The sequence below is a fragment of the Rhineura floridana genome, chromosome 5 (assembly GCF_030035675.1).
Source record: "Rhineura floridana isolate rRhiFlo1 chromosome 5, rRhiFlo1.hap2, whole genome shotgun sequence".
In the NCBI taxonomy this organism is placed as follows: domain Eukaryota; kingdom Metazoa; phylum Chordata; class Lepidosauria; order Squamata; family Rhineuridae; genus Rhineura; species Rhineura floridana.
Window position 1 is genome coordinate 186,823,570 of NC_084484.1, and position 27,838 is coordinate 186,851,407.

At 48.1% G+C, this 27,838-nt stretch overlaps 1 protein-coding gene and 1 pseudogene across 1 annotated transcript in view; both read left to right on the forward strand.

The window, feature by feature from the left end:
• XNDC1N (XRCC1 N-terminal domain containing 1, N-terminal like) overlaps nt 1-26,135 on the forward strand; it is a 58,242-nt gene extending 32,107 nt beyond the window's left edge. The window contains exons 14-24 of the mRNA XM_061629741.1: nt 1,128-1,340; nt 3,324-3,488; nt 12,170-12,344; nt 12,781-12,984; nt 13,969-14,131; nt 15,189-15,281; nt 18,049-18,241; nt 18,961-19,088; nt 20,669-20,738; nt 21,225-21,357; nt 25,009-26,135. Of these exons, the coding sequence (XP_061485725.1) occupies nt 1,128-1,340; nt 3,324-3,488; nt 12,170-12,344; nt 12,781-12,984; nt 13,969-14,131; nt 15,189-15,281; nt 18,049-18,241; nt 18,961-19,088; nt 20,669-20,738; nt 21,225-21,357; nt 25,009-25,508 (2,037 nt within the window). The 3' untranslated portion in view covers nt 25,509-26,135. The remainder of the gene's footprint in view (nt 1-1,127; nt 1,341-3,323; nt 3,489-12,169; nt 12,345-12,780; nt 12,985-13,968; nt 14,132-15,188; nt 15,282-18,048; nt 18,242-18,960; nt 19,089-20,668; nt 20,739-21,224; nt 21,358-25,008) is intronic.
• On the forward strand, nt 14,881-14,999 carry LOC133386360 (5S ribosomal RNA; annotated as a pseudogene).
• Nucleotides 26,136-27,838: the final 1,703 nt, after the last annotated feature.

Here is a 27,838-nt window from a genome sequence, read left to right on the forward strand (position 1 = left end):
TGGGTGGGGATTCCGACCCTGGTCTCCCAGTTGGTAGTCCAACACCTTAACCACTACGCCAGACTGGCTGTCTTAGTTTATATAAGTACCATATATTTTAATTTGGTGTATGTTAGAAAGTGAGGCTGCTGTCTAGTGTTGGCAACTGGTCCATTTCACCCAGTGCAGCCATATCCATCTGTCGTTGGCTCTCCAGGGTCTCAGACAAAAAGGAATCGCATTCATACCTGAGAATGTGTGGAGGTGGACCAGATGTTACACCCAGGTCCTGACTTCCCGCTGCCATCTGGTTGGCCACTGTGAGAATAGGATGCTGGACACAATGGGCTATTGTCCTGATCCAATACCCACACACTTCTGATTTTCTTAATGAAGTGGACTGAAGCCCACAAAACCTAACACATTTGTTAGTCTTTAATGTGCTGCAAGATATTCTCCTTGGACTGCTTCCATTGCCCAGTAACAATGTTTAGAAAATTTAATGGAAGGTGGCGAAAAGACCAGGCAAAGCTTACGCATCAAATCTTAGCAGCAAATGGAAAGTGTGCCTTGCTCAAAGCAACCAAGGTGGAAGCTCTGCTGATTTTGTGGCTGCCTTCTGTGGTCTGATCCCCTTTTATGTCCATTAGCTCTGCTTGTGGGCCCTCTCCTTCCATAACTCACTGCTTTGGAAAAGAGAGGTGTGGTTGAAATATTACCTCAGAAGTGTGTCTGTGTCCGTAAGGGCCTTGGCTCAGTGGTGGTGCATTTGCTTTGCATATAGAAGGTCCCAGGTTCGATCCACTGCATCCCCAGGTAGGGCTGGGAATGTCGTCTGTCTAAAACCCTAGAGAACTGCTGCCAGTCAGTGCAGTCAATATTGAGCTAGATGGACCAGTGGTATAACACAACTTCCTACATATTTTCCTGCTGAGTGCTCTACACCAGTTCCACAGCAAAGTAATCTGCATTAAGCCAGGGAGACTCCAGCATCAGCAGAAGCCACAGACATACGGAGGTCATGGGTGATGCAGGGTGGAAGGGTGTGTCTGTTCTCTTCAGCATTGGGGTGGGGGTTTCCGGTGCCCTGCACAGCCAGGGGTGTCCTTCCCTAACCTCTCCCGGCTGCTTCATCTCTTCCTGTCCAGCCAGAGTACCTGGCCCTGGAGCAGCTGTGCCAGGAGTTTGCCTTTGAGCTGCTGGGGATGTGCCGCAACCAGAGCGAGGTGACGGCCGTGTTGAATGACCTGGCGGATGACTCTGTTGACGACGATGAAGCGGACGTTGATGACCAGGCCTTTGAGGAGGGGATCCCCAACTTGGCGAGGCTCCGCCTGGCCGTCAACTACAACCAGAAGCGTGTGAGTCTATCAGAGGAACATGGCCTAAAGGGGGGGAGGCATTACGGTGGATAAGGCTCTGTCCTACCTCCACTGTCAGTGACAGCATGTCTCAGAATACCAGCTGCTGGGAATCACAAGTGGGGAAAGCACTGTTGCTCTCATGCTGTACTTGTGGGCTTCACATGGGCTTCTGGGGAGAAAGCCCTATGAGGACAGACTGAAAGAACTGGGCATGTTTAGCCTTGAGAAGAGAAAACTGAGGGGAGATGGAATAGCACTCTTCAAGTACTTGAAAGTTTGTCACATAGAGGAGGGCTGGGTTCTCTTCTCGATTGTCCCAGAGTGCAGGACACGGAATAATGGACTCAAGTTGCAGGAAGCCAGATTTCGACTGGACATAAGGAAAAACTTCCTAACTGTTAGAGCCATATGACAATGGAGCCAATGACCTAGAGAGGTAGTGGGCTGTTCGACACTGGAGGCCCTCATGAGGCAGCTGGACAGCCACCTGTCGGGAATGCTTTGATTTGGATTCTTGCATTGAGCAGTGGGTTGGACTTTATGGCCTTGTAGGCCCCTTCCAACTCAACTGTTATATGATTCTATGATAATGGGCTCAAGTTTCAGGAAGCCAGATTTCAAATGAACACCAGGAAAAACTTCCTGACTGTTAGAGTGGTACGACAATGGAGCCAATTACCTAGAGAGGTAGTGGGCTCTCTGACACTGGAGGCCTTCAAGAGGCAGCTGGACATCCACCTGTCAGGAATGCTTTGATTTGGATTCCTGCATTGCGCAGTGGGTTGGACTTGATGGCCTTGTAGGCTCCTTCCAACTCTACGATTCTCTGATTCTGTCTGGTTGGCCTCTGTGAGAACAAGATGTTGGACTCGGTGGGCCTTTGTCCTGATTCACCATCCAGGCTTTACTTGTGTTCTTAGGTGAGTGCAGGATCAGCCCTAGAATTTTGCTGCCCCCACATGCTGGAGAGCAGCAGGCTATAGTTATGTGGGCGCAGGACAGGCCACAAGGCACACACAGCTCTGTCCTCCAACAGCAGGGCGAAGTCAGGGAGTTCAGGAGGAACCAGGCAGGACTCTGCCACTGCTCCCTACTCCCCCCAGCCCCTGCTGCCTGAGGTGGTTGCCTCATGGTCTTGGGTTGAGAGCTTTTTGTGAGTGATGCTGAAAAGAGGGTCTTCGAGTATGGCAAGGGTCCTTCCCTTCACCCCGAGTCAATGCAAGTGGTCTAGTATATGTAACAATTCTGCATTGGATTAGACCTTCCCCAATCTGGTGCCCTCCATGTGTTTTGGACTACCACTCCCATCGGCCCCAGCCAGCTCCTCCCAAGGTGGGTTATAACAAATCTATAAGACGCAACATTAATGCTCCAAGATTCAGAACAACAGGAAAAGGTAGTAAGGGAGTGAAAGATAAAACAGATTCTAAAAACAACAAAAAGAGCGGTGTGTGCGAGGATCACATCTGCACGCAATGGAAGTGCTTTCCCCACATGGGCATCTTCTCATGCTTGAAGTAGCCCTTGGCCACTTGCCCTTTTGACCTGCCCGGTGAAGGACCCTCCAAGTGTCTCCGAAGTCTCCTGCATTTCAGCTTGTAAATGCTAAACATGCTGTTCTTCCTGCCTCAAAATACAAGAAACACAACGAAAGGTGATTGGCTGTAGGTTCAGTTCAGGCTGAAGAAAGGTGTGTTGATGGCCACTTGCTCAGATGCCTGTCAGAGGGAACTGGACAGATTCAGGGAGGAGGAAGTTTTTCCATGAGCGTCAGCCACCCACGACAGCCACATTGCCTCCAGTATTTCAGGCGACGTCTGTCAGAATGCCAGTTGTTGGGGACCAGGGGTGGGAGAGCCGTGGCCCTCATGTCACCTGCTTCCCAGAGGCCTGTGCTTGGCCACTGGACGCCGCCCTAGACAGGCATTTGGTCTGATCCAGGAGAGATCTCCTTCTCACCTTATTCCCCCCCCCGCTCAGTTTGTGGCTCACCCCATCTGCCAGCAAGTGCTGTCATCCATCTGGTGTGGAAGCCTCCAGAGCTGGCGGGGCAGCAACAGCCTCTGGAAGCTCTTCATCTCCTGCTCCATCTTCGTGGCGATGCCGTTCCTCTGCCTGATCTACTATCTTGCCCCCAAATCCAAGGTGAGTTAACACGGGCAAAACATGCAGTTATCTTCATGGCCTCAAAGCTATGGTCTCTTCCGCCCTCATGGAGACTAATGCTAGTACTGCCTTCAAGTCGATTCCGACTTATGGCGACCCTGTGAATGGGGTTTTCATGAGGCTGAGAGGCAGTGACTGGCCCAAGGTCACCCAGTGCTCTTCATGGCTATGTGAGGATTCAAACTCTGGTCTCCCAGGTCGTAATTGAAGGCTGTGCTCTGCCTTTGCTGTTGGAGGCGATGTGCTTCCAAAGAGTAGTTGCTGGAAACCGCAGGAGGGGAGAGTGCTCTTGCACTCAGGTCCTGCTTGCGGACTTCCCATGTGCAACTGGTTGGCTACTATGGCCATTAAACAGCTGGGGCTCAATGGACCGAGAAAACTGCGTTCTCCTCTATGCTTACCTGGCTCTCTGAGAGCTATGACTCTGTAACTAACTTCCCCTGTGCACACACCAGCACCAAATCTTGTGGCTGTGGATCTTCTTTACTGTAGGGCAGGGTGAGAAGCTTCAGGCCTCTGTCCGGCCCTTTGGATTCCTCCCCAGGCCACAATACCTTCTTAGCTGCTCATGCTGCCCTAGTCACCCTGGTTGATGACATTTCTCGGGAGAGAGAGAAGAGGAGTTCGACCCTCCTTGTTCTCCTCGATTTCTCGATGGCTTTTGATACTGGTGACCACCATATCCTTCGGAAACGTCTTAGGGATGCCGTGCTTCGTTGGTTCCACTACTACCTCTGGAGCTGCATCCAAAATGTGGTTATGGGAGGCTATTATTCAACACCATGGGAACTGTCCTGCAGGGTTCCATCTTCTCCCCCATGCCATTTAACGTCTATATGAAGCCGCTGGGCGCTGTCGTCAGGAGATCTGGAGTCAGGCGTCATCAATATGCAGATGACACCCAGCTCTACCTCTTTGTTCCATGTGCATCAGGAGAGGCAGTTGAAGTACTAGACAGGTGCTTGGAGGCGTTGATGGGCTGGATGTGGGCCAACAAACTGAGGCTGAATCCGGAAAAGACAGAGGTGTTATGCGTTCCAGATTCTTGAGTCTAGGAGATGGGAAGATGGCCTGTTCTGAATGGGGTTGCAATCCCCTGGAAGGAGACCCAGGTAGCCTCGGTGGCCAGGACTGTCTGTTTCCAGCTACTGCTGGTGTGCCATCTACAGCCCCCTTTGGACAGAAATGACTTTGCCACTCTACTCCATGATTTGGTAACTTCCATTCTGGATTACAGACTAGAGAGATCCAGTGTGGTGTAGTGGTTAGAGTGGTGGACTGGGTCCTGTGGAGAACTAGGGTTCACATCCCCACTCAGCCATGAAGCTTGCTGGGTGACCTTGAGCCAGTCAGTGACTCTCAGCCTAACCTACCTCACAGGGTTGTTGTGATGATACAATTGAGAGGAACATGTTTATATGCCACCTTGAGCTCCTTGGAGGAATGGTGGGATATAAATGTAGTAGTAGTAGTAGTGGCTGCCCATTTGCTACCAGGCTAAGTTCAAGGTTCTGGTTTTGGCGTACAAAGCCCTATACAGCTTGGGACCAGGATACCTGAAAGATCTCCTTATCCCTTATACAGTAGGGCCCCACACATATGGCGGGTTACGTTCCAGACCCCCGCCTAAAAGCGGAACTCCGTCAATAGAATGGTGCCCGATGCCCGAAAAACACCGTAAAAGCGGAACAAGCGTCGTATGAGTGGTGCCTTACTCAATTAAAAACCGCTGTATTAGCGGAACACCGAAAAGCAGGGCCCTACTGTATACCCAGCCGACCACTGTGCTGTGCAGGTGAGGGCTGTGAGGCGTCCTGCCCTGGCTCTCCCTGTCAGGTTCCTACCTGCGCGTGGCTACTGCCTGTCACTAGGCACCACCAGGGACTCCACCAGTCCGGACCGCACTCTCTTATGGTTTACCTATCCGCTGTAGCACAGATCTCAACAGATCCCCCTGCTAGGCAACCACCAGTCACGTCCTAATACTAGTATTCCCAGAGACTCTGAATACTGGTATTGTTATTCTCTTCACCGCTGCCACCATTTGTTACAGTTCCCCTTCAGCCTTGGTCATTACCTTACCCTCCCTTCTGGTCTGTGAAACCCCAGCCAAGGATCAGGCCTTTGGTAAACCAAATTAAGTATTTATTACAGATAACAAAGCTAACAAGATTAACAAGATTTCTTCTTAAGGCACATAAGCATATGGTTTTACTCAATACTAATCCGAACTCCACCTCCCTCCTGGCAAACAACTCTCTAAACCCCACCAAGCAATCCACTCTTTCTCTTCTCCCCCCCAGATTCCACTCTCACTCTTCCTTTTATACATTCAGCCATTTTAAACAGCCAATCATCTCGCATTCTACTGCCCATTCACTCCCCCTCTTTCACTCCACTTACCATGTATCTTCTAAAACAACAACACTTACCATATATACATTAATATAGGAACATCACATTTCCCCCCCCTTAAACAACAGCAGAGTATTATTCCTGTTCCAGGATTTATACGTCGCGTTAACAAATAAAAGTCTCTATGGGGAAAATGTCTTTCTTTGTTCCTCTGTCTGGTCACGTCACTGCAGTCCCAGCCACTTGCCTGGAAAGTCCATTGTCCTTGCCTTTTATGAACTGGAAGTCCACTTGATAGTCCTGTAGGGCCCAGGACCACCTCTGCAGCATAGTGTTATGGTTTTTCATAGTCTGCAACCATAACAAGGCCCGATGATCCGTAGTCACTGTGAATCTTCGTCCCCACACGTATGGGTGCAACTTGTTCAGTCCCCACACGACCGCTAGGCACTCCTTCTGGACCGACGAATAGTTTTTCTCCCTCAGCGTCAGCTTGCGACTCAGGTACGCCACTGGATGTCTGGTGCCTTCTCTCTCCTGTAGCAAGACGACTCCCAGCGCCAGGTCCGACGCATCTGTAGCCACAATGAATGGTTTCTCATAGTCTGGTGCTATTAATATGGGTCCTTGGCACAAGGCTTGCTTCAGTAGATCAAAAGCCTTCTGACATTCATCCGTCCATACCACACGCTCAGAACACTTCTTCTTTGTTAATTCATGCAAAGGGGGTTGCTATTTCCCCAAAATTTCTCACAAACTTCCTATAAAATCCAGCCACACCCAGAAATGCCCTTACTTGTTTTTTGGTTAAGGGGATCGGCCACGCTTGTATTGCCTCCACCTTGCTCCATAAGGGGGTGATTTTCCCACTCCCCACCTTATGTCCTAAATAGATTACTTCCTTTAGTCCAAACTGGCATTTCTTAGCTTTTATTGTGAGGCCTGCTTTTCTTAAGGCCTCCAATACTGTTGTCAGGTGTTGGACATGCTCAGGCACCGACTTGCTAAAAATGGCCACGTCATCGATATAGGCCACTGCAAAATCTGACATGCCTCGCAGCACAGTATTGATTAGCCTCTGAAATGAACTTGGTGAGTTCCTTAGTCCCATGGGTAAGGTCACAAACTCATATAACCCATCTGGTGTACTGAAGGCAGTTTTGGCTCTGGATTGCTCGTCTAGTTCCATTTGCCAAAATCCTTTACAGAGATCTAGTGTAGAGATAATGGTTGCTGCCCCCAATAACTCTAACATTGTGTCTACCCTAGGCATAGGATACGCATCTGGGACAGTAATTTTATTGATTAGCCGATAATCAATGCAAAACCTTGTCATTCCATCTTTTTTCGGAACCAGGACAATACTTGAGGCCCAGGGACTGATGGATTCCCTGATCACTCCTAATTCCAGCATATCTTCCACCTCCTTTTTGATCTCATTCAAAACTTTCCCATTCACACGGTACGGAACAGATCTGATTGGGGCATGATCTCCAGTATCAATGGAATGTATAACTATACTGGTTCGGCCAGGTTTGTTGCTAAAGAGATTCCTATAGGTTTTCAAAACTCTCAGAATCTCTTCTTTTACTTCCTCCTCTACCTCCTCTGACCATTCCACTTGATCTACCCCTCCTTTGTCTTTGCTTTCCTGTACCAAATCTGGAAGTTCAGGCCCACTTCCCTCAGGGAATAAGGTAACTTGCAACACCTGTGCATCCCTGGTATGGTAAGGCTTTAACATATTTACATGAACCACTTTGTTTTTGTTTAATTGGTCTGTGGTAATTACATACGTCACTGTGTCAAGCCTTTCTCTGATGGTATATGGTCCTTCCCAGTTAGCCTGTAATTTGTCATGTTTCCTGGGTATGAACGCCATAACCATATCTCCCACATCATACACACGTTCCCTGGCTGTTCTGTCATACCAGTAACGTTGCTTCTCCTGTGCTTGACTCAAATTCTCTTTCACCACTTCCATCATTTGTTTCACTGGTTCACATTCATCCTTTCTCTCAGCAGGCATCCACAGTCTATATAAAATCCCATTCTCACACACAACTTGATTCTTCAGTTTGTCAGTGAAAGGAATCTGTTGGGTCAGAGCTTGTTCCTTTATCTGCTTCAAACTTATATCTTTTTGCAGCTCTTCCCTGAATTGATCTGCCTCTTCCCCAGAGACCACTTGATACAGTTTGTCTTCTTCAGCAGGCCTGCTAGTGGTTGCTATGGTGACCTGAGGCTGGTTAACAGAATCCACCCTGTTTGTTTCAGCCCCCCTTAATATGGCTTCTTTTTCTCTGCCAAGTTGCTGTCTGGTCACTACATAGATCTTTCCTTGGGCGCCCATTACATCCCTTCCCAGTATTACTGGTTCTTGTTGCTGGGCATTAATGCCTACTTTATATCGGCCCTCTCAGCCTCTCCAAGTCATATCCACCAGGGCCACAGGCAAACTTTCTGGTTGACCTCTCACTCCTTGGATAGTCACAGTTTCCTGAGGTAATATTACCTCAGATTTTATTAAATCTGGCCTCAGTAATGTCTGAGCGGCACCAGTATCAAGCAATGCCCAATAATTTGCCCCTTGTACACTCACTTCCTCTCTCAGACTTGAATCAAGGTCTGTTACTTCTGTCCAGTTTATCTGGCAGAACTGAACCTTTTTCGCTGTTTCTAAAGCCTTGGGCTCTGTTTTCACTGTCCTTGTCTGAGCAGGATTACTAATGGGGTTGGCAACCTCACATTGAAAACGTAGGTGCCCCGGTCTACCACATTTGTAGCATAATTTCTCCTCACTTTTAGGGTACACAGATCCACTCTGGGGTGTCCTGTGCCCTTCAGATTTCAATGGAGGACTCACTCGCTGTGGTACCACATCCCTTCTGCCAGCACTATATGGTCTGGGTTTAAACTCTCTTGATGTTTTCCCCACCCAGCCAGTTCTATTAGAGGCGAAGTGATCTACCATCTCTGCGGCCTCCTGCACAGATGTAGGGGAACGGTCTTTGACCAGGAACCTTATTTCTGGTGGTAACTGATGGTATAATTGATCCAATATCATGAGGTTTTTCACCTCCTCCACAGACTGAGCTTTGGCACTACTCATCCACTTTCCAAATATATCCATCAACTTTGCTCCCAGTTCCACAAAAGACCTCCCTGTCTGTATCTGGCAGTTTCTGAAAAGCTTTCTAAAATAATCAGGCCCCAGTCTGAATCTTTTAAACACTGCTTCTTTGAATTCAGCATAGGTGACGGGCCTGTCTGAGGGGAAATATTGGTATACCTCAGCCAATTCCCCTTTAATCAGATTTGATAAATACTGCATGTATTTATCTTCAGGTAGCCCCCACAACTGAGCTGCTTTTTCAAAGGTGCTGAGGTAAATTTGAGGATCTTGACCAGGCTCATAGACAGCAAAGTCCTTTGGAGTAATTTTTATTTTTGCTCCATCTCTGTCCTTTCTTGTTTCATCAGAATGAAACTTCTCTCTTTCAAATTTTAACTTTTCTACTTGTAATTCGGCATCCACTGCTCGTTGCTTCTCCCTCTCCTCAAACCCCAATCTCATTCTCTCAATTTCCAACTCCCTCTGTTTTTCCTTCTCTGCACCTTCCATCCTCAATCTCTCAGCTTCCATCCTCAATCTCTCAGCTTCCAACTCCCTCTGTTTATCTTTTTCCTCAGCCTCAAAGACCCGCTGCTTTTCTTTCTCATCAGCCTCCCTCCTCAATCTCTCAGCTTCCAACTCCCTCTGCTTGTCTTTTTCATCAGCCTCCCATCTTAACTTCTCTCTCAAGTACTCTATATAAGCAGGATTGCTTAAGTATCCTTCTGGGGTCTCTTCTCTGACAGGTTGTTTTTGCTGGGCAGTAGCAAATCCTATAAGTGCTACCCTCAATTCATCTACCCCTTTACCCTCGTGAGGTAAATTGAATGTTATGCACTTCTCCACCAGCTCCTCTCTTTTCATTTTTATGTATTCAGCCATGGTGTTTGAGTTCACTCACTCTTTGCCACACACTCTTTGCCAGTCACTCTCACAAGAAATCTTGTTTTGTTATTTCTGTTTGCCACACAACTATTAGGGATTGTCTAGTATTCGTATCTCACTGCTACAGCCAACACCTGTGACGTAGTCTCCTTTGTCACCATGTGTCTTTGGGACTCTCTTTGGTTCGTATCTGGATTCTCTGTTGTTCGTATCCCACCGCTACTGCCACCATGTGTGATGCGTCCTTCCCTGGCTCTCCCTGTCAGGTTCCTACCTGCGCGTGGCTACTGCCTGTCACTAGGCACCACCAGGGACTCCACCAGTCCGGACTGCACTCTCTTATGGTTTACCTATCCGCTCTAGCACAGATCTCAATAGATCCCCCTGCTAGGCAACCACCAGTCACGTCCTAATACTAGTATTCCCAGAGACTCTGAATACTGGTATTGATATTCTCTTCACCGCTGCCACCATTTGTTACAGTTCCCCTTCAGCCTTGGTCATTACCTTACCCTCCCTTCTGGTCTGTGAAACCCCAGCCAAGGATCAGGCCTTTGGGTAACCAAATTAGGTATTTATTACAGATAACAAAGCTAACAAGATTAACAAGATTTCTTCTTAAGGCACATAAGCATATGGTTTTACTCAATACTAATCCGAACTCCACCTCCCTCCTTCTTCACGCTCTCCTGGCAAACCACTCTCTCAAACCCACCAAACAACCCACTCTTTCTCTTCTCCCCCCCAGATTCCACTCTCACTCTTCCTTTTATACATTCAGCCATTTTAAACACTCAGCCAATCATCTCGCATTCTACTGCCCATTCACTCCCCCTCCTCTTTCACTCCACTTACCATGTATCTTCTAAAACAACAACACTTACCATATATACATTAATATAGGAACATCACAAGGGCCTCCTGCAGATACTATCGTATCAAGAGGTCTGCTCTGCACAACATAGGAAATGGACCTTTAGTGTAGTGGCATCGACCCTGTGGAATTCCCTCCCCTTAAATATTAGACAGGTGCCATCTCTGTTATCTTTTTGGCGCCTATTGAAGACCTTCCTCTTTCAACCAGCCTTTTAAGTAGAGACCTTTATCCCAATCTGCGTCTGTGTTGGAATTGCTTTTTATGATTTTTAAAAGATCTTTTTTTAAAAAGATGTTGTAATGTGTTTTTTTTAAATGTTTTGTTTTAATATACTATATTTTAAAATCTGTTTTTAAGATGTTTTAGAGTGTTTTTGTTTGCCACCCTGGGCTCCATCTGGGAGGAAGGGTGGGATAGAAATGTAATTAATAGTAGTAGTAGTAGTAGTAGTAGTAGTAGTAGTAGTAGTAGTAGTAGTAGTAGTAGTAGTAGTAGTAGTAGTAGTAGTGATTGCAATGCGCTGTATGTGGGGCTGCCCTTGAAGACAACTCAGAAACTTCAACTGGTCCAACATGCAGCAGCCAAATTATTGGCTGTGGTTCCCTCTAGAACTCGTATAACCCATTTTAAAACAGCAGCGTTGGTTGCCGGTAAGTTTCAATTCAAGGTGCTCATGCTAGTGTCTAAAGCCCTAAATGACAGGTCCCCAATACCTGAAAGACCACATCCTCTCCTACAGACCCTTTCGGGTGTTGAGATCAGCAGAGAGGGTCCTTTTCGTAGTTCTGCCACCCTTGGAATTTTGAGGGGGGGAAGTGGCCCAGGAGAGGGCATTATCTGTGGTGGCCCCTAACTCCTTCCCCACCGAGGTGCGTCTGGCAACTTCACTGTGCAGTTTTCAGTGAATGCTGAAGACATGCCTCTTTACCCTGGCTTTCAACACCTGGGATGTATCTTTTTAGTACCTACCCTATATTTTTTGTGAAGTTGTGATTTTAAGTTGTTTTTAATTGCTTTGAATGATGTACAGTATTTTAAACTCATATTTAAACCTGCCCTGAGACTTCGCTGTGAAGGACAGGTAGGAGGAGTAATAAGAAATTTGCACATGTGTAACCAAGGCAGCTATGGATGGATGGACTGACTGCCTTTCTGCCAAGGCACACAAGGTGGTATACAATTTCAAAATACCAGAAAAAATAAATGACGTAAAATGTAAAGTGACACACAGCTGGCCAATAACTTAAGCCAGTCCTGATTTCTGTGCCCTCCAGATGTTTTGGACTACATGATTGGCTGGGGCTGATTAGAATTGTAATCCAAAACACCTGGAGGGCAGCAGATTGGGGAAAGCTGATGGGCATCTATGGTGTGTTCCCTCCTAAAACGCCATATGCCCCTCACTCGGGTTTTCTCATCTCTCATCAGGCTGGCAAAATACTGAAGATCCCAGTGATCAAGTTCCTGTTGCATTCAGCCTCGTATGTCTGGTTCCTGGTTTTCCTGCTGGTGGAGTCGCTGGTCCTGGAGTACCACCATGAGTCCTTCTCGGGGCGGAACCAGAGCATGTGGGAGACTTCGCTCCACATGATATGGGTGGCAGGTCTGTGGCGCAGGTCAGACTGGCAGCGGAGGGCAAGGATGTCGGCAAGGGATAATCCTGCACATACACCCCTTTGTGGATTTTCTGGATGCCTCAATCACTGTCTGGCCACATCCACACTCTGCATTTAAAGCACTATGGTACCAATTTAACAACCATGGCTTCCCATGAAGAATCCTGGGAACTGCAGTTTGAGGGTGCTGAGAGGAGACCTCTGTTCCTCTTACAGAGCTCCAGTTCCCAGGGATGTTAAAGGCTGGTTCAGAGGGCATATACTCCTCCTGGTCCAAGGTGTCCTCTGAATCCACGGCCTCTTCCCCTGAGGATGGGAGACCGAGCCCTGGGTCATGACAATGAATAGCCACGGGTGCCATGGGTCCAATGGGGGCCCGTGGTCCTCGGGGTGTTTCCTATGGCATGTGCGTGTCTCTTCCAGGTTTCTTCTGGTTTGAGTGCAAGGAGGTCTGGATTGAGGGTCTGCGTAGCTACCTCTTGGACTGGTGGAACTTCTTGGACATTGTCATCCTCAGTATGTACCTGGCCTCCTTCGTCCTCAGACTCCTGATATTCCTCAAGGGCCGTGTTTTCTGCCTGGATGCCCAAGCGCCCTCTCCAGAATGCCGTTATTATACTGAAGCTGGTGAGTGCCTCCCACAAGCTGGGGTCCCTTTTCTTCACACTCCACTTTCCTCCTTCTGCCGGCTCCTGCCTCCCGAGGTGCATCTGTCAGTGAGCTCCACGCAAAGGAGGTAAAACTGAAGTTTTTGTTTGGCGATAGGCTTGCATGTGATCATGTGACTTCCAAAGTGGCTACTAGCCATGATAGCTGTGGTCTACATCCACTCTCAGAGGCAGAATGTCTCTGCATATCAGTTGCTGGGAATCACAAAGGGGGACAGTGCAAATTCCATGCTAGAGATAATTAAGAAAGGTATTGAATAAAAAATTGCCAACATCACAATGTTATTATGATGGTTCCTTTTAAATGTTTTGCATTGTTTTAAATGTATAGTTTTGTTTTGTTTTTGTACAACACCCTGCCACCCTGGGCTCCTGCTGGGAGGAAGGGCGGGATATAAATCAAATAATAATGATAATAATAATGATAATAAAACACTAAACCTTTTAATGGCTTCTTTTCAAGTATGAAGTGGTATACAAATTAATTAAATAAAGAAATACACAAATCTATGTTCCTGTCACCCAATTCAATACGATCCACATCCTCAGAACCTTAGCCCAGCCTTCCCCAACCTGCTGTCCTCCAGATACTTTGGATTCAGTTCCCATCAGCCCCAGCCAGTGCAGCTCATTGCACTCCCATCAGCCCCAGTAACATACAGTCATGCTGGCTGGGGCTGAAGGGAGTTGTAGTTCAAAACATCTGTAGGGCCCCAGGTTGGCCAAGGCTGCCTTACCATTTAAAAGACAAGGTTTCCAACAGGGAAGAGCTCTGAGTATGACCAGCAGAAGCAAAATGAAGACTAGAACCTTGGCAGACCTGAACTTGCATATGATGTGCATGGCCCTGCCAGTATTGTACTGTCATGATGTCCCCTCTAAATCAGAACTGGCACAGATGTCACCCACTTCTCTCTGATCCTTTCACCCCTTTATGACATAGATCGTGGGGAGTGGCACACCGAAGACCCCCAGTTCATGGCCGAGGTGCTCTTTGCAGTGACCAGCATGCTGAGTTTCACCCGCCTGGCTTACATCTTGCCCGCCCACGAAACCTTGGGGACGCTGCAGATCTCCATCGGCAAGATGATTGATGACATGATTAGGTGGGGCACCAGGATCTCTCCTCATCACAACCACCCTCCTTGGCTCTGCAGTGCAGCAACCCTTCCCTTCCCCTCAGAGATCCAGAAAATATCTTGAACATCCCTTTCCACTCACTTCTTAGCCTCAGAATGGAGCCCCTGCAGGACATGACCGGTTCATCGTGTTCCAGTCCGAGCGGAGCCTGCCATTGCCCTAAAGAGGGAGGCTGCTTTGGCAAGGAGGCCAGCATGCCAAATGGAACCCCACTGGCAGGAATGAGGCACCAGCCTCTGTCCATGTCGTAGAGAGGGAGACCCGAACAACCTAAGCCCCAAATATCTGAAAGACTGCCTCCTTCCCTACAGAACTCTCGGCTGTTAAGACTGGCAGAGGGGGCATTCTTGATAGTTGCACCACCCTCAGATGCTCAGCCTGGGACAGGGCCTTCTCTATGGCAGCCCCTCTGTCGTGGAACTCCCTCCCCACAGAAGTGCACCTGCAATCTTTGTTGTACAGCTTTCCCGGTATGCTGAAGATGCACCTCTCTAACTTGGCCTTTGACACTTGGCCTATATATTTTAGGGCAACTTTTCCCAACTAGTGGGCCACCAGGTGTTGCTGGACCACAACTCCCATCAGCCTCAACCAGCATTGCCATTGGTCAGGATTGATGGGAATTGTGGTCCAACAACATCTGGTGGCCCACTAGTTGGGAAAGGCTGTTTTAGGGCTTACCCTATCCTCTTGACTATAATTTGTTTTAACATATTTTAATATTGTATTTACCCTGAACATACCCGATCTTGTCTGATCTCTGGAGCTAAGCAGGGTCAGGCCTGGTTAGTACTTGGATGGGAGACCGCCTGGGAATACCAGGTGCTGTAGGCTTAGAGGAAGGCAATGGTAAACCACCTCTGAATACCCCTTACCGTGAAAACCATATGAATATATCCAAAAAAGATTCACAGGGTCGCCATAAGTCGTAATCGACTTGAAGGCATATAACAACAACAAAAATTATTATCATTGATGATGACGATGATGGATTTCTTTCCTTGTGCATCTCCTGCCCTCCAGGTTCATGTTCATCATGATGATCATCTTGACTGCCTTCTTGTGCGGGATGAACAACATCTACGTCCACTACCAAGTGTCTGAGCGGCTGGGGAGGTATAGCAGCTTGCTTGCGGAGAGGGGGGCAAGGGAGATGGTGGGGCAGGGCTGAAAAAGAGGGTGCCTGAGCGAGATTGGACATTCGGGGCTCTGGAGCCCTCGGCTCCTGCTGGGAGGAAGGGCGGGATACAAATTCAAGAAATAAATAATAAATAAATGCACTTTAAGAAAAGAATGGACTTTTTGAAGTTAGGAAAAATGCATTGAAAAGTGTGGGATGAATGGATGATAAATGGGAAGACGTGTTAACACCCCACAAGCAAATCAGGATGAGTGCTCATTGTCATATTGTTAGCAAGATTCCTCTGTAGACACGGGTTTCACAGTCACATGTTCTAGAAGTCTTGTGAATTAGGATCTTTAGACATTGGCAATAGTGCGTCTTGGCAGATCTACTCAGTAACTTACACTCACACAGACCTTAAACATGGGGATATGTACAGGCATACCCCGCTTTAACATACGCAATGGGACCAGAGCGTCTATGTAAAGTGAAAATGTACTTAAAGTGAAGCGATTATCTATGCATGTACTGCACGGCAATCGCCACTAGATGGCAGCAGCGTCATGCCATTAAGGGTGCTTTCACACTGCACTTTATTCCGTTATTCTGACGATTTATTTCCTATTAATTTGCGCATAAAATTTGAGCTTTCACATGACATAACGGGTAGCTCCGGAATTCTGGTGGAATGTAGTGGAAGTTTAGCGCTAAATCCTGCAATAAATGATACCTCAAAAATTCCGATAGCAAGGCCGGGGACACGGAAGATCGTGGGAGTTTTGCGCTAGCTGCCGCTGCTCACATGACAGCCTTCCCAGCATGCAGTGCGTTCCTGCCCTTACCAACGGCCCTCGTTGTGCCTCCCAGCCGATCCCAGCTGCTCCTGAAAGAGGAGCCTCTGCTGCTGCGCCTCTCAGCTGATTGCGTTTGCGATCGTGCCTCTTTCAACCCGCCCACACACTGAAAGGCCTCAAACCAGCTCATCCGGTGTCGCGTGAGGCCGACTTGGGGGGGGGGGGGAGAAAAACTGTGCTCTGTGTGTGAACGACTGTTGCACAAAATGCCGATATAACAGGTACTGCAGTGTGAAAGGGATTTTTTAAATATGGAACGAAGCGCTACCTTTTAATCCGTTAAACTAGTGCTCTTAGCCCCATGTGTGAAAGCAGCCTAAGTGTCCGTTATTGCGAAGCACGCGTACGTTAAGCGGGGTATGGTGGAGTATGGAGCATGGATGTTAAGCGAGGCGACGTTAAGCGGGGTATGCCTGTATTGAGCATGCACACACAGAATCAAAACATACAGATCTAATACTTCAGTGGGGAATAGCTCAGTACCAATACATATCTATTAGCATCAGTGTGAGAGAATATGCGTGAGGTAATTAGCGAAATAAACCTAATCATAACTAAACTCACGTATACACTCAAAATACACAGACACACCTGAAGGAGCAAGCACAGAAGGCATAAGAGGAGATGGGGGGAGTTCAGCACAACTGAGGAAGGCACATTAGCCTGCACACTCTCTCTCACCCTCTCTTTGGGTTCACTTTGCAAACTAGGCCTTAGACATGCACAGCTGGGCAAGGAGGACCAGGATATGGCTTCTAAGACACAGCCACACACAGAGTCAAAGACAGGCAGGGGGAGCAGATGTGGCGGCTACAGTTTGTAGGGAAAGGACCTCCAGAAGACAGGATGGAGAGCAAGATAGACCTTTCCCAGCCTTGGTGGGCAATCTGAAAGTAGAACTGGAACACACTGAAAGTCCTGGGTCAGGCAGGAAAACAGCAGTAGAGCAGGCAAACCCCGAAAGGGCTCCTTGGATCTCTGCTTTGGCTAGCAAAGGTCCAGAGCAAAGCAGGAAAAGTAGTGGAGCCCTCCCTGAAAAGAGCTTTCAAAGCAGCTTCAGCAAGCGGGGATCTCTGTTTCAGCAGGCGGGGATCAAGAGGCAAGGAAGGAAAAGCAGGGGAGTGAGACCCCTGGGTTCTGGCTGGCTAAATGATTCAGCAGGTGATTTCAGGTGGAGTGATGTTCAGCAGAGTGGAAGCGAGTGACCAGGACCCAGAGCCCAGAATAGTCATTCAGCAGGTAGTTTCATAGTGGAACTGGGCAACCAGAACCCAGGACCGCTCTAGGAGTCCAGTTTTTATACCTTTCTGGACAAAAGCCACAAAGGAGAATGCAGAATTGATTGGAGCAGGCAGGTGTCCTTCCTTAATTTCCATACCTATTATGAGTTGTATGGTCAGGGCAGTGGACTTTTCTTTTGTGAAGACAATTGGGGGCATTTACTTTTTAGCTGACTTGATAAGATTTGAACAATAGGCTGCTCTCTCCAGGGCCAAATTTTTACAATTGCTTTTGGGATTGCATTGATTGGATTGCCAAAAGCCATGATATCTGCATATGACTGGCAACATCCTCTCAGATGAGATGACAAACTTAACTCTTTCAGCTATATTTTCCATCAGGTCTCAAGCAGCCTCTCTGCAAAGTGAGGCCATTTTACAAATCATATGGGCCACGTTGGGGTGGAGTGTCTCTCAGGTTTATAGGCTCATAGCAATCCCTGCAAGCAAGTCAGAATGAATGTTCTATAAAGATTGGATATAATATAATCGCTACATAAGCTTTGTGCAAGCAAATCAGGATGAATAAAGAGGTTGCGAGGAGGAGCCCTGTAACCCACATGATTAACAGGAAGAGGGTACCCCTGATTCAGCTGTTTCAGCTTGCTGACCCTTCTCTTGTGCAGCTTCAATGAGACTTTCCAGTTCCTCTTCTGGACCATGCTTGGGATGGAGGAACACAATGTGGTCGACATGCCCCAGTTCTATGTGGCTGAGCTGGTGGGGAGGGTGCTCTATGGGGTCTTCACCATCGTCATGGTGGTCGTCCTCCTCAACATGCTCATTGCCATGATCACCAGCTCCTTCCAGAAAATTGAGGTGAGTGTTCCTGAGGGACCCAGGTTAGGAGATGAGTAAGAGGCACCCACTTTGCTTGGCATCTGAGGTACAGTAGGGCCCTGCTTATATGGTGGGTTAGGGACCAGGCCCCTGCCATAAAGCCAAAATTGCCGTAAAGTGGAACCCATTGACTATAATGGGTCGCGTCGCGTGAAAATGACGCGAAAATGCTGCAAAATGCTGAAAAACCGCAAAATCGGCTTTAAAATGGGGAATTTCCCCTAATTGAAAGCTGCCGCATCAGCGGAATGCTGGAAAGCAGAAAGCCGGAAAGTGGAACGCCGAAAAGCGAAATGCCGGAAAGCAGGGCCGTACTGTATACTGGAATCGGACTGGTGTTTGGGAAGTGTGGAAGGGAGAGGTGGATCTCCAAATCCATAGTCTACACAGGCCAGCCAGAGACTTGCAGCCATTTCCATCCCATCCTGGGCTCATTGCAGTCAGTGCTGTTTCTCTCCCACTGCAGTTCAGCTTGGGACTAGGGTACCTGAAAGTTCATTTTACCCCTTCGACAGTGTCAACATCGGTGTCAAGAGCTTTCTGCCTGCAGGCAGATAATGTTTGTTGCTGTTTTTATTGATCTTCTGTGAGTTGCTCTGCTTTTTTCTGAAGAGCAGGGCGAAGGTGCTTTAAATAAAGAGCATCCTCAGTAGTTTCCAGAACTTTCTTTACCGCCTCTTTCCTCATGCGCTCTGCAGAACGATGCCGATGTGGAATGGAAATTTGCACGCTCCAAGCTCTACTTGTCTTTCTTCAGGGAAGGCTTGACCCTGCCAGTTCCCTTCAACATCATCCCAACACCAAAGGCCATCTTCTACGTCATCAGGTAATTTGGCCACCACAGGAGCAGCATCAAGCTGCACTTGACAGCATCAAAAATGGGAGGCGGGGACATGTCTGGGATAGTTCCAAGTCACACTCTGACCAAGCACAGGTTGTGCCCACCATGGGACAGGAGGAGCGGCAAAGGGTGCGCATTTTGCACCTTGCATTGCGTCCTCTAGTAGCCGGATGGCGGAGCTCTGTCTGCAGGCTGCTGACTCCCATGGTGGGGGAAGGACCCCTGGAGCCTTGGAGGACTCGCTGGGATGAACTGGCTGCACAATTTAGAGGATAAAGTTGCTCAACTTGACTCTGCTGTTGTCGCGGTTCTAATCAAAGTGTCCAATGATGCAGTCTGTGATGTGTTGTGGGATCAGTTTCACTTTATGCAGCCTGATGAGGGAGAAGGGTGCTTGCTAGGCCATCTGTCCTCTTGACCCCTCTCCCTCTTGGCTTATTACATCTATCAGAGGGAGTTCGACTGGTTGTGTCCAGTGCATGGTTAATGCTTCATTGCATGAGGGGGTAGTCACTCCCTGTCACCTTGAAAGAGAAAGTGGTGCAGGCATTCCTAAAGATGCTGGCCCTGGACCTTTTGGTTTGGACAAACTACTGACCACCAGTTGCAAATACCAGATTTCTATGAAAATTGGCAGAGCTGCTTCAGACATTCTTGGATGACATTGTACTTCTAACATGCAGTTTTAACATGCACTTTTATTATGTATAATGGTATAGCACAGTGGAGAGGAGAGCCTGGCTCGGAGTCCAGAGGCTGTGAGTTCCAATCCCCGCTCGTGTGTCCTGGGTGTCAAGGGCCAGCTAAAGATCACCCCCACAGGGAGTGGCTCAGGGGTGACGTGCCCTGCCACCTGTGCAGCCGTGGGCAAGCTGCAGAGTCGCAAGGAGCCCAGTTGCCCCCTGGCTGGCAGTTGCGGACAAGGGAGGGGCTGGCTTGTGCATCTGTGGCAAGCTGAGCAGGCCCTGGCCAGCTGGGGAGGACTAGCCTCAGAGGGAGGCAATGGGAAACCCCCTCTGAATACCACTCACCATGAAATCCCTATTCGTAGGATCGCCATAAGTCGGGATTGACTTGAAGGCAGCCCATAATGGTTTTAAGGTTGCTGCTTTTAAAATACTTTTTAAAAATGTTAATTTGTTATTAAAGTTTGTTTTTATTGGTATTATAATTTAGATTGTCCTTTGTAAACTGGTTAAAAAAATTTGCAACTAAGCAGTATATGGAAAAATGGAAATGGATTGCCTTCAAGTCGATCCCGATTTATGGCGACCCTGTGAAGAGGGTTTTCATGGTAAGCGGTATTCAGAGGTGGTTTCCCATCGCCTCCCTCTGAGGCTGAGAGGCAGTGACTGGCCCAAGGTCACCCAGGGAGCTTCATGGCTGGGTGGGGATTCGAACCCTGGTCTCCCAGGTCCTAGTCCAACACCTTAACCACTACACCACACTGGCTCTCAAGCAGTATATCAGTTTTGTTAAATTAATAATAATATTAAAAATGTGCAATCACTCGGTCTTGTTCAGAGATTTCTCTGCTAATCTCTTTATTCTTTTTCGTCTCTCAGGGGCCTTTTCCGCTTCCTCTGCTGTTACAAACCGAAGCGGCAACAGAAATATCCCCCGCTCCCAACCATTGTAAGTTCCCTTTGTGGGGGGAAGGGCAAGAATGGGTTTAGAAACAGAGGGCAGAAGTCCACCTTGTACAGACCTGGAAGGGAACATGCAATTCTGCTCCCCCCTAAAATTGTACACCCTTTGCTATTATGAAAGTGGGAGTTACACAAGTGTCACAAGCACCTGCTGGCAGTAACAGACAATGGGATGGGACAGCGGTGCGTACTTGTCCTCCCAGCAGCAGAGTTGCCATGGCTCACGGGGGGGGGAGTGTGGGAGGGACAAGGCAGTGGGGAAGTTGGTGTTCCAAATGCTCCAGCAGTCATACCTGTGCATTTGTAACAGCACCAGACTCCCAACTGTCTTGCCCCCCTCCCTCTCAGTAAGCAGCGACGACTCCACCACTGGGAGGTCAGGTAAGTGCCACAGCCCCACCCTGTCATCCGCCACTGCCTATTGGATAGTGTCTGTGATGTCATCACCTGACTCTGTCCTTTTGCCCCTCAGTGTAACCCATCCATGGAGGAAGGCGGCCTGCGTGCGGAGAGCCGCGCTGCCTACCGGCGCCAGGTGCTCAAGGCGCTAGTGCAGCGCTACATCGACACGGCCAGGCGGGAGTTTGAGGAGAGCCGGAGGAAAGGTGAGTCATGACGCCCCGCAAGAGGAGATCCCGTATTGGCTGCCCATCTCTCTCTCTGCCAACAGTATCAGCCTAGGCCAGCCTTTCCCAACCTGGTACCCTCCAGATGTTTTAGACTACAATTCCCATGAGCCCCAGCCAGCAAGCCATATGATGCTGGGAGTTGTAGGGTTTCTGCATGTGTTCCCATTTAATTCACGTAGTCCACATGACATTACCCTCAAACAACTCCAATCCTGATATTTTTCCTCTGTAAATTCAGGTTTACCTGATACAGGATAATCAGATAAGTTTGGGGAAGTTGGGCTCCAAACCGCTCCACTCAGAGTCACAGCAATTTGTCTCAGTGTTTTGGGTGGGGTGGCTCAGTGGTCACTTCCTGCTCCTCCTCTTTGCTCACCCTCTACATCCTCAGTGCTTTCTCTTTTTTTCCGGCCGTGCTCAGATGTATTTCCAGTCTGCTCATGTATTTCTTTATTTTGACCCCTCAGATTTGCACAAAACCAGAAAACGGCAAAAGTCTTTTCTGAGACTCTGCAATTGCTTGATAGTGTGCATTCGCCCTCTTCCTAGGTGGGATTTTTTTAAAAAATAAACAAGGTGTGCATGTGTGCATATGCCCTGTCGGTACATAATTGGCATAATAGAATTAGAAGGTTGGCACCTGGTGGTATGAATGGGAAAGACTAAAGTTGTCCCTCATACTGTATATAAATTCAAATATGTGCCGGTGTGGATTAGTAGCTGAATAATGTTCAGATGTGGAGAAGCCCATAGTCCAAAACAGCTGGAAGGCACCAGTTTAAGCCCTGTGTGAGGGGTTCCTTCACACTTTCACAGAACTTCTGCTTGGCTCCGTACAGCCCCCTCACCTCTTTCTCTGAGGCCTTTGCCTCCTCCAGCCATCATCGTCCCCCCGGTCCCTGCTTTGCAACCCATCTGTCCTACTTCCTGCATCTTCTTGCCCCCCTTCCCCACCTCACAGCTTCTTTCACCTTGCCGCTCTCTTGCCCATCACTTCTCTCTCTGTGACCAATAGTCTTTGCTTCTCTCCACCACCCTGCTAGGCCCCCTTGTGTAAGGCTTTAAATTCCAGTCTCTGCCTTGGCTCATCTCTCTCTCTCTTGGGGGCAAAGCGAGTGCAGTCTCCCACAGCAGTTTGTCTGAACAGGCAGGCCAAAGTGGAAACCCCACCCAAGACTTCCTTAGGACTGAGGGTGTGTCAGGAAAAATAATGGGAGTTCCACAGCGGAATAATTTTATACTTTTTATTGAATTTACAGTACGCTGTATAGATATATAAGTCACACATAAGACTTTGGCCATAGCCAGTGAATCAGAATTATTCAATAATACAATATTAAAGGCTGTTACACAGTATCTGATGTCATCTAAACTATGCAGGAATTCAACATATTATTCCATATGATTCAGTAATGCAATCTAGATATCTAGATGTCAATGCACAGAAAATAGAAAAGAATGAATATTCTAAAAGCTCTCCCATGGTAGCTAAATCAAGCCTCAGAGTTCCAGCAGCAAACAAGGCAGCAACCCATTGGATCAGTCAAAAAGACTGATGCTGGCTGCCAAAACATCTCTCCCTTTTATAAGAATCTTCTCCCCTTATCAGCTGCCCTCTCTCTTTGCCTCCTGCCAAGGCTGCAAATGCCTCGTCGCACCATCTGCTAGGGATGGCAAATGGGACCTACTAAACCTTTCGGGGTTTCGCTATAAGGCCATGCAAACTGACCCCCTCCCAGATGGAGTTATCTCTAATGATTTATGTTAGAAGCAGAAAGTTGGCTGAATGCCCAGACTTTCTGGAGGGGGAGAGCAAAGGTTTTTTACGAACGGCTTGTCTTTACTTGAGGGAAGGGAAAGTCTCATTCCTATAACATGTAGTGGGAATAACATATAACACAAGAACTCTGGGGGAGGGGGGGTGGGATTACATAAATCTATTGGCACGTACATGGAGTAGAATAGGGCCCATGACAATATCTTGCAGTTTTGAGAAATGCAGCTGCAGAGTGTATGTGTTTTGGATGGTGGCCACAGTGCTGTTGTGGGGAGGGTTTTTAGCTCTTTCTCCCCAGGCTGCTTTCTCACGTTCCCCTCTCCACACCCAGAGGTGCTGTATGAGTCGTGTGGGCTGGGCTGGGCTGGGGGAACGGATACATACCAGACTGTCTTTGTGTCCTCCATCCATTCCTCTAGCTTCCCTGTCACTTGGGTCCTCTTTGCTTCAGCATCTCTGCTGCTCACAGATGTTCTGCATGAGGCTTTTGCCAGCCAAACAGACCATCCGTGTCTTCTATCAAAGCTGAATGCATTCGTTCTGAGAAAGCGTGAATGTTCAGGAATCGTCTGTAGCAGCACAACTCCTCTCTCTCTCTCTCTCTCTCTCCCTGTGTGTGTGTGGTTGTGGTTGCTTTGCTTAAAGCCTGGAAGTTTTTAACATGTTACACTTTTGTGTGTGAATCAATAACTGTCCTGGGAATTATAAGATTGAAAGGCATCCTATAAAATAAATATGAAAATAAGATTTAAGATAACACTGGCCTTCTATCTGGGTTGACTTCTCACTGATGTGGTAAAACCAACTGGTGATTGGCCTGTACCACTTCAGACTGTAGGCAGGATCTCACATGATGGATGGAATACGCCTCCGTGTGGTGGGGAGGAGAAGTACCTGCACATAGAAAATTGGAATATCAGGTCAGGGACAAGGGTTTTAATTTTAGTCTAGCCTAGAAAGAAATATCCTCCCTAATATGCTTGTTTCCTGTGTGGGTAGGAAATTCAGTCATGTGACGCTCCACCTGCATTCTGAAGTGTTGCAGCAGGGCAGAGATTGGTTGACTGCCTTGATCGCTCTGTCTTCCCTGGAACATTTTGGCTCTCACTAGATCACACTCAGTTTTAGATAGCTGCCAAAGCCATATTTGCAGGCAAAGGTTGTGAAGGTACGGTGGCCAGTTATACATTGTCTAAATACGCACACGCACAGATTTGCATATGCTAATTAAACATGGAGATGCAAATTTAGAAATAATGACTATCATTTGAATAGAAACACAACACATCTCACTATAATGAGGAGGATTGTGTCAAGGTGACTGCTGCGGCTGCTCAGTCTGTGGTCCAGGCACTCACTGTTGATGGGCAACTTCATGCTCACCCACCCCACGCTCTCTTTTTAGGGTTGGGAAGCTGCCTAATACCATGTCAGACCAATTGGTCCATCTAGCCCAGTATTGTCTACAATGACTGGCAGCCGCTCTCTGGGGTTTCATGCATGGCCATCTCTCCCAGCCCTGCCTGGAAATGGGATTGAATTGGGACCTTCTCTATGCAAAGCAGATGCTCTGTCACTGAGCTATGGGGGGCCCTCCCTATGTTTTCAAACCATCCTTGGACTGGGGAGTCTTTCAAATAGACGAATCCTTCAAATGCAGGTCTGCCCTCCTCTGTAGAGTAGGGCACATGATCCGTCCCCATCCCCGTGAGAGGTTGGCCCCAAGCCCTGAGCAGGGGAACCACTGGGCTTGCCAAGTGATGGGAAGCGGTGCCGGAACTAGAATTTTCAAGGAGGCAGAATTCGACCCATACAAGGGCTCGCCTTTTTGTGTCTTCTTTTGCCCACAGATCTGGGGAACCGCCTGACTGAGCTGAACAAGTCCGTGCTGCGCCTCCACTCTGAGATGAAGCATCTGCGCCGCACCGTGGCCGACAATGGCAAAGCGGCCAACCCCCTGGACGGGGCCAGCGTGCTGCACAAGTACATCATGAAGGTGCGCAACAGCTTCCAGAGCTACGACCATGACACAGGCAGCTCGGGACAGGGGTCTCCTGTGGAGGTCGTTGTGCACCAGGATGGGGTCATAGTTGAGGAGGGTGAAACTCCATTGCCTCAGGAACATGTTGGAGGTGAGGTGGAAGCTGAAGAGAGGCCTCAGGTGGAACCAGAGGAGAAGCTGCCCCAGGTGGAACCAGAGGAGAGGCCACCTCAGGTGGAACCAGAGGAGAGGCCACCTCAGGTGGAAGATGAAGAGAGGTCACCTCAGGTGGAACCAGAGGAGAGGCCACCCCATGTGCAAATAGAGCTGGCAATGGAAGAGGAGCCTGCAGAAGAGCCCGATACTTGATTTGCCTTTCCCCAGAAGAGGGCCAATCTGTCCTGTTCTCAGCTGGGATCTGCTGCAGTGTTCAGGGTGGCATTTCCAGGGTGGCTGGACAGCCACCTGTCGGTATGCTTTCATTTGGATTGGGGGCTGGACTCGATAGCCTTATAGGCCCCTTCTGGCTGTACTAGTCTATGATTCCTTAGCAGCATAGGCCAAAGTCATGCTAATAAATAGGATGCACACAGGATGCATGCGCAGAGCAATGCAATGTCCTTTCTTAAGCCAACATCCTTTGGCAATGGAATATGGAAGCGTTCAACTGGTACAGGGCTCTTTCCTGGCCGGAATGGGAAGGCCGTGAAGTTCTCCCCTGCAGAGGCAGCGTCCTCCGCAAACCAGCAGCCGGAGGATGGGAGAGGAGGAGTATGCCAAGGGCAGCCACAACTCCATTTAACAAAAGTGCTTCTAGTCCCCACTGAGGCTGGGACTCTCCCAAATAGTCGTCAAGGGGAGACACCCACCTACCCACCCATGCAAAAATTGCACTACAGGAACTGAACTTTTGTGAACAGATTATGTAATGTGTGCATCTGGCTTCCTTACATTAAGTTTATTAATCACGTAAATGGATGCTATTAACTACAGTCAACTTAATAAACATTTTATTGGCAATATGGTAATTCCTGTGGTTTGGTATTTTTTTGTGTAGAAATGTTGGCCATGCACAACAGACAAAGCACAAATATTGTTTATAGGCCTGAGACAAAATGGGCTGGGGGGTCCTTTATCCTGAACTCTTATCCCACCCCTCCTGTGAGCTTTTCAGGGTCACATGAACACAGGCGGGAGTGGTGCTACTTTAGAGGAGGCAGAAAGGCCTGAAAGATCCATTCTCCCCTTCCTGATTAGCCACCAGAAGTGATGAATAGATGGGACAAGGACGATGGTGTAAATGGGCACCACAAAAGGGAGAATGTCTTTGGATAGTGGGCTAGCGAGTGCCAGGATTTGGTCCAGAGTACCAAATGGGCCACTGAATTCCAGTCCAGTAACTTGTCTGCCTTTGAAACTCTTGTTGGTCGTTGGAGCATGGCAACTTGAAGGAATGTACAAATTGTCCTGGAACAGTCTTTGCTAACCAGGGATGATGAAGAGACAGAACAAGGACAATGGTGTAAATGAGCACCACAAAGGAAGAATAACTCTGGGTGGTGAACTAGCTAGTCCCAGGATTTGCTGACACCGAGGGTGGCATTCAACACTAGTCCTACTCAGAACAGTTAATGGACAATTTCATTAATTTCAGTGGGCCTACTATACGTGGGTCTAGCACTGAACACCACTGCAAGTTCCAAAGTGCACTGAATTCCAGTCCAGCGAAAAATGGCAAAAGATTGATCTGTGATGCTCAGGAGCGAGAGAGCTGTCACCTGTGCAATGAAATCATGCATTTTGTTAGGGTGAGCCCATCTCTAAAAGGGCCTTGGGTGTTTCCCAACAATTCATGAGCATTTAAGCAGTGCTGGAACAGAGGTAGCCAGAGGTGAGACGGGGAGTGGGGTGGGCGGAGGCAGTAATCCTGAGCTATTCATTAATCTCCTGGACAGACCTGCAGAGGGTCACAGGTGGAATTCCTTCACAAGCCCTTTCCTTGGAAAACTATTTTTAGTTGTCAGGATTTTGGACTCTTTAGAAACTTCAGTTTTCTATATCTTCCCTTTACCTATTCCACAGTGGTGGGGGGGGCAAGGCGAGGAGACAGCCAGGGACCCGCTCCCCCGTTGAGATCTTAAGGAGTTACACTCCTGAAGATCTTTCTCCCACGGATGCCAAACAGCTGGAGAAGAAGGTTTTAATTACAATTACAAAGGTGAACAATGCATAGGGATTTCAAGTGCTTTTTGGTCCAGGATATTCCATTTGTCTAGTTGTCATTTCATGGAAATCAGCACTGAACAAACCACAACCTCCACCAAAATATTTATATTTTGCTGATTTAAACCACCACCTTTTCAAATGGTTGAAGATGGCAAACGGGGGTGTAGTCATCCAGGGTCTCAGGAGGTCAAAGACCCTTTATTCTTTTGGGAGCAGGGTCCCTATATCTCCAGCATCCTATGAGCCAATTGCATGAAAGGGGAGTGTGTTAGCCACTGAAAAGTGCCTCCTGACATGCTTCCTTGTCCTTTCCTGCTAATTAGAACCAATCAGAGTGGAAGGAGATGAGTCAGCTACTGAGAAGACTCTTTCCAGTAGCTAACACGCTTCCCTTTCATGCTTATCGGCTCCTAGGGACATTTGTTGTTGTGGGAGAAGGCATGAGCAAGGATCTCATTCTGAACTCAGCAGCA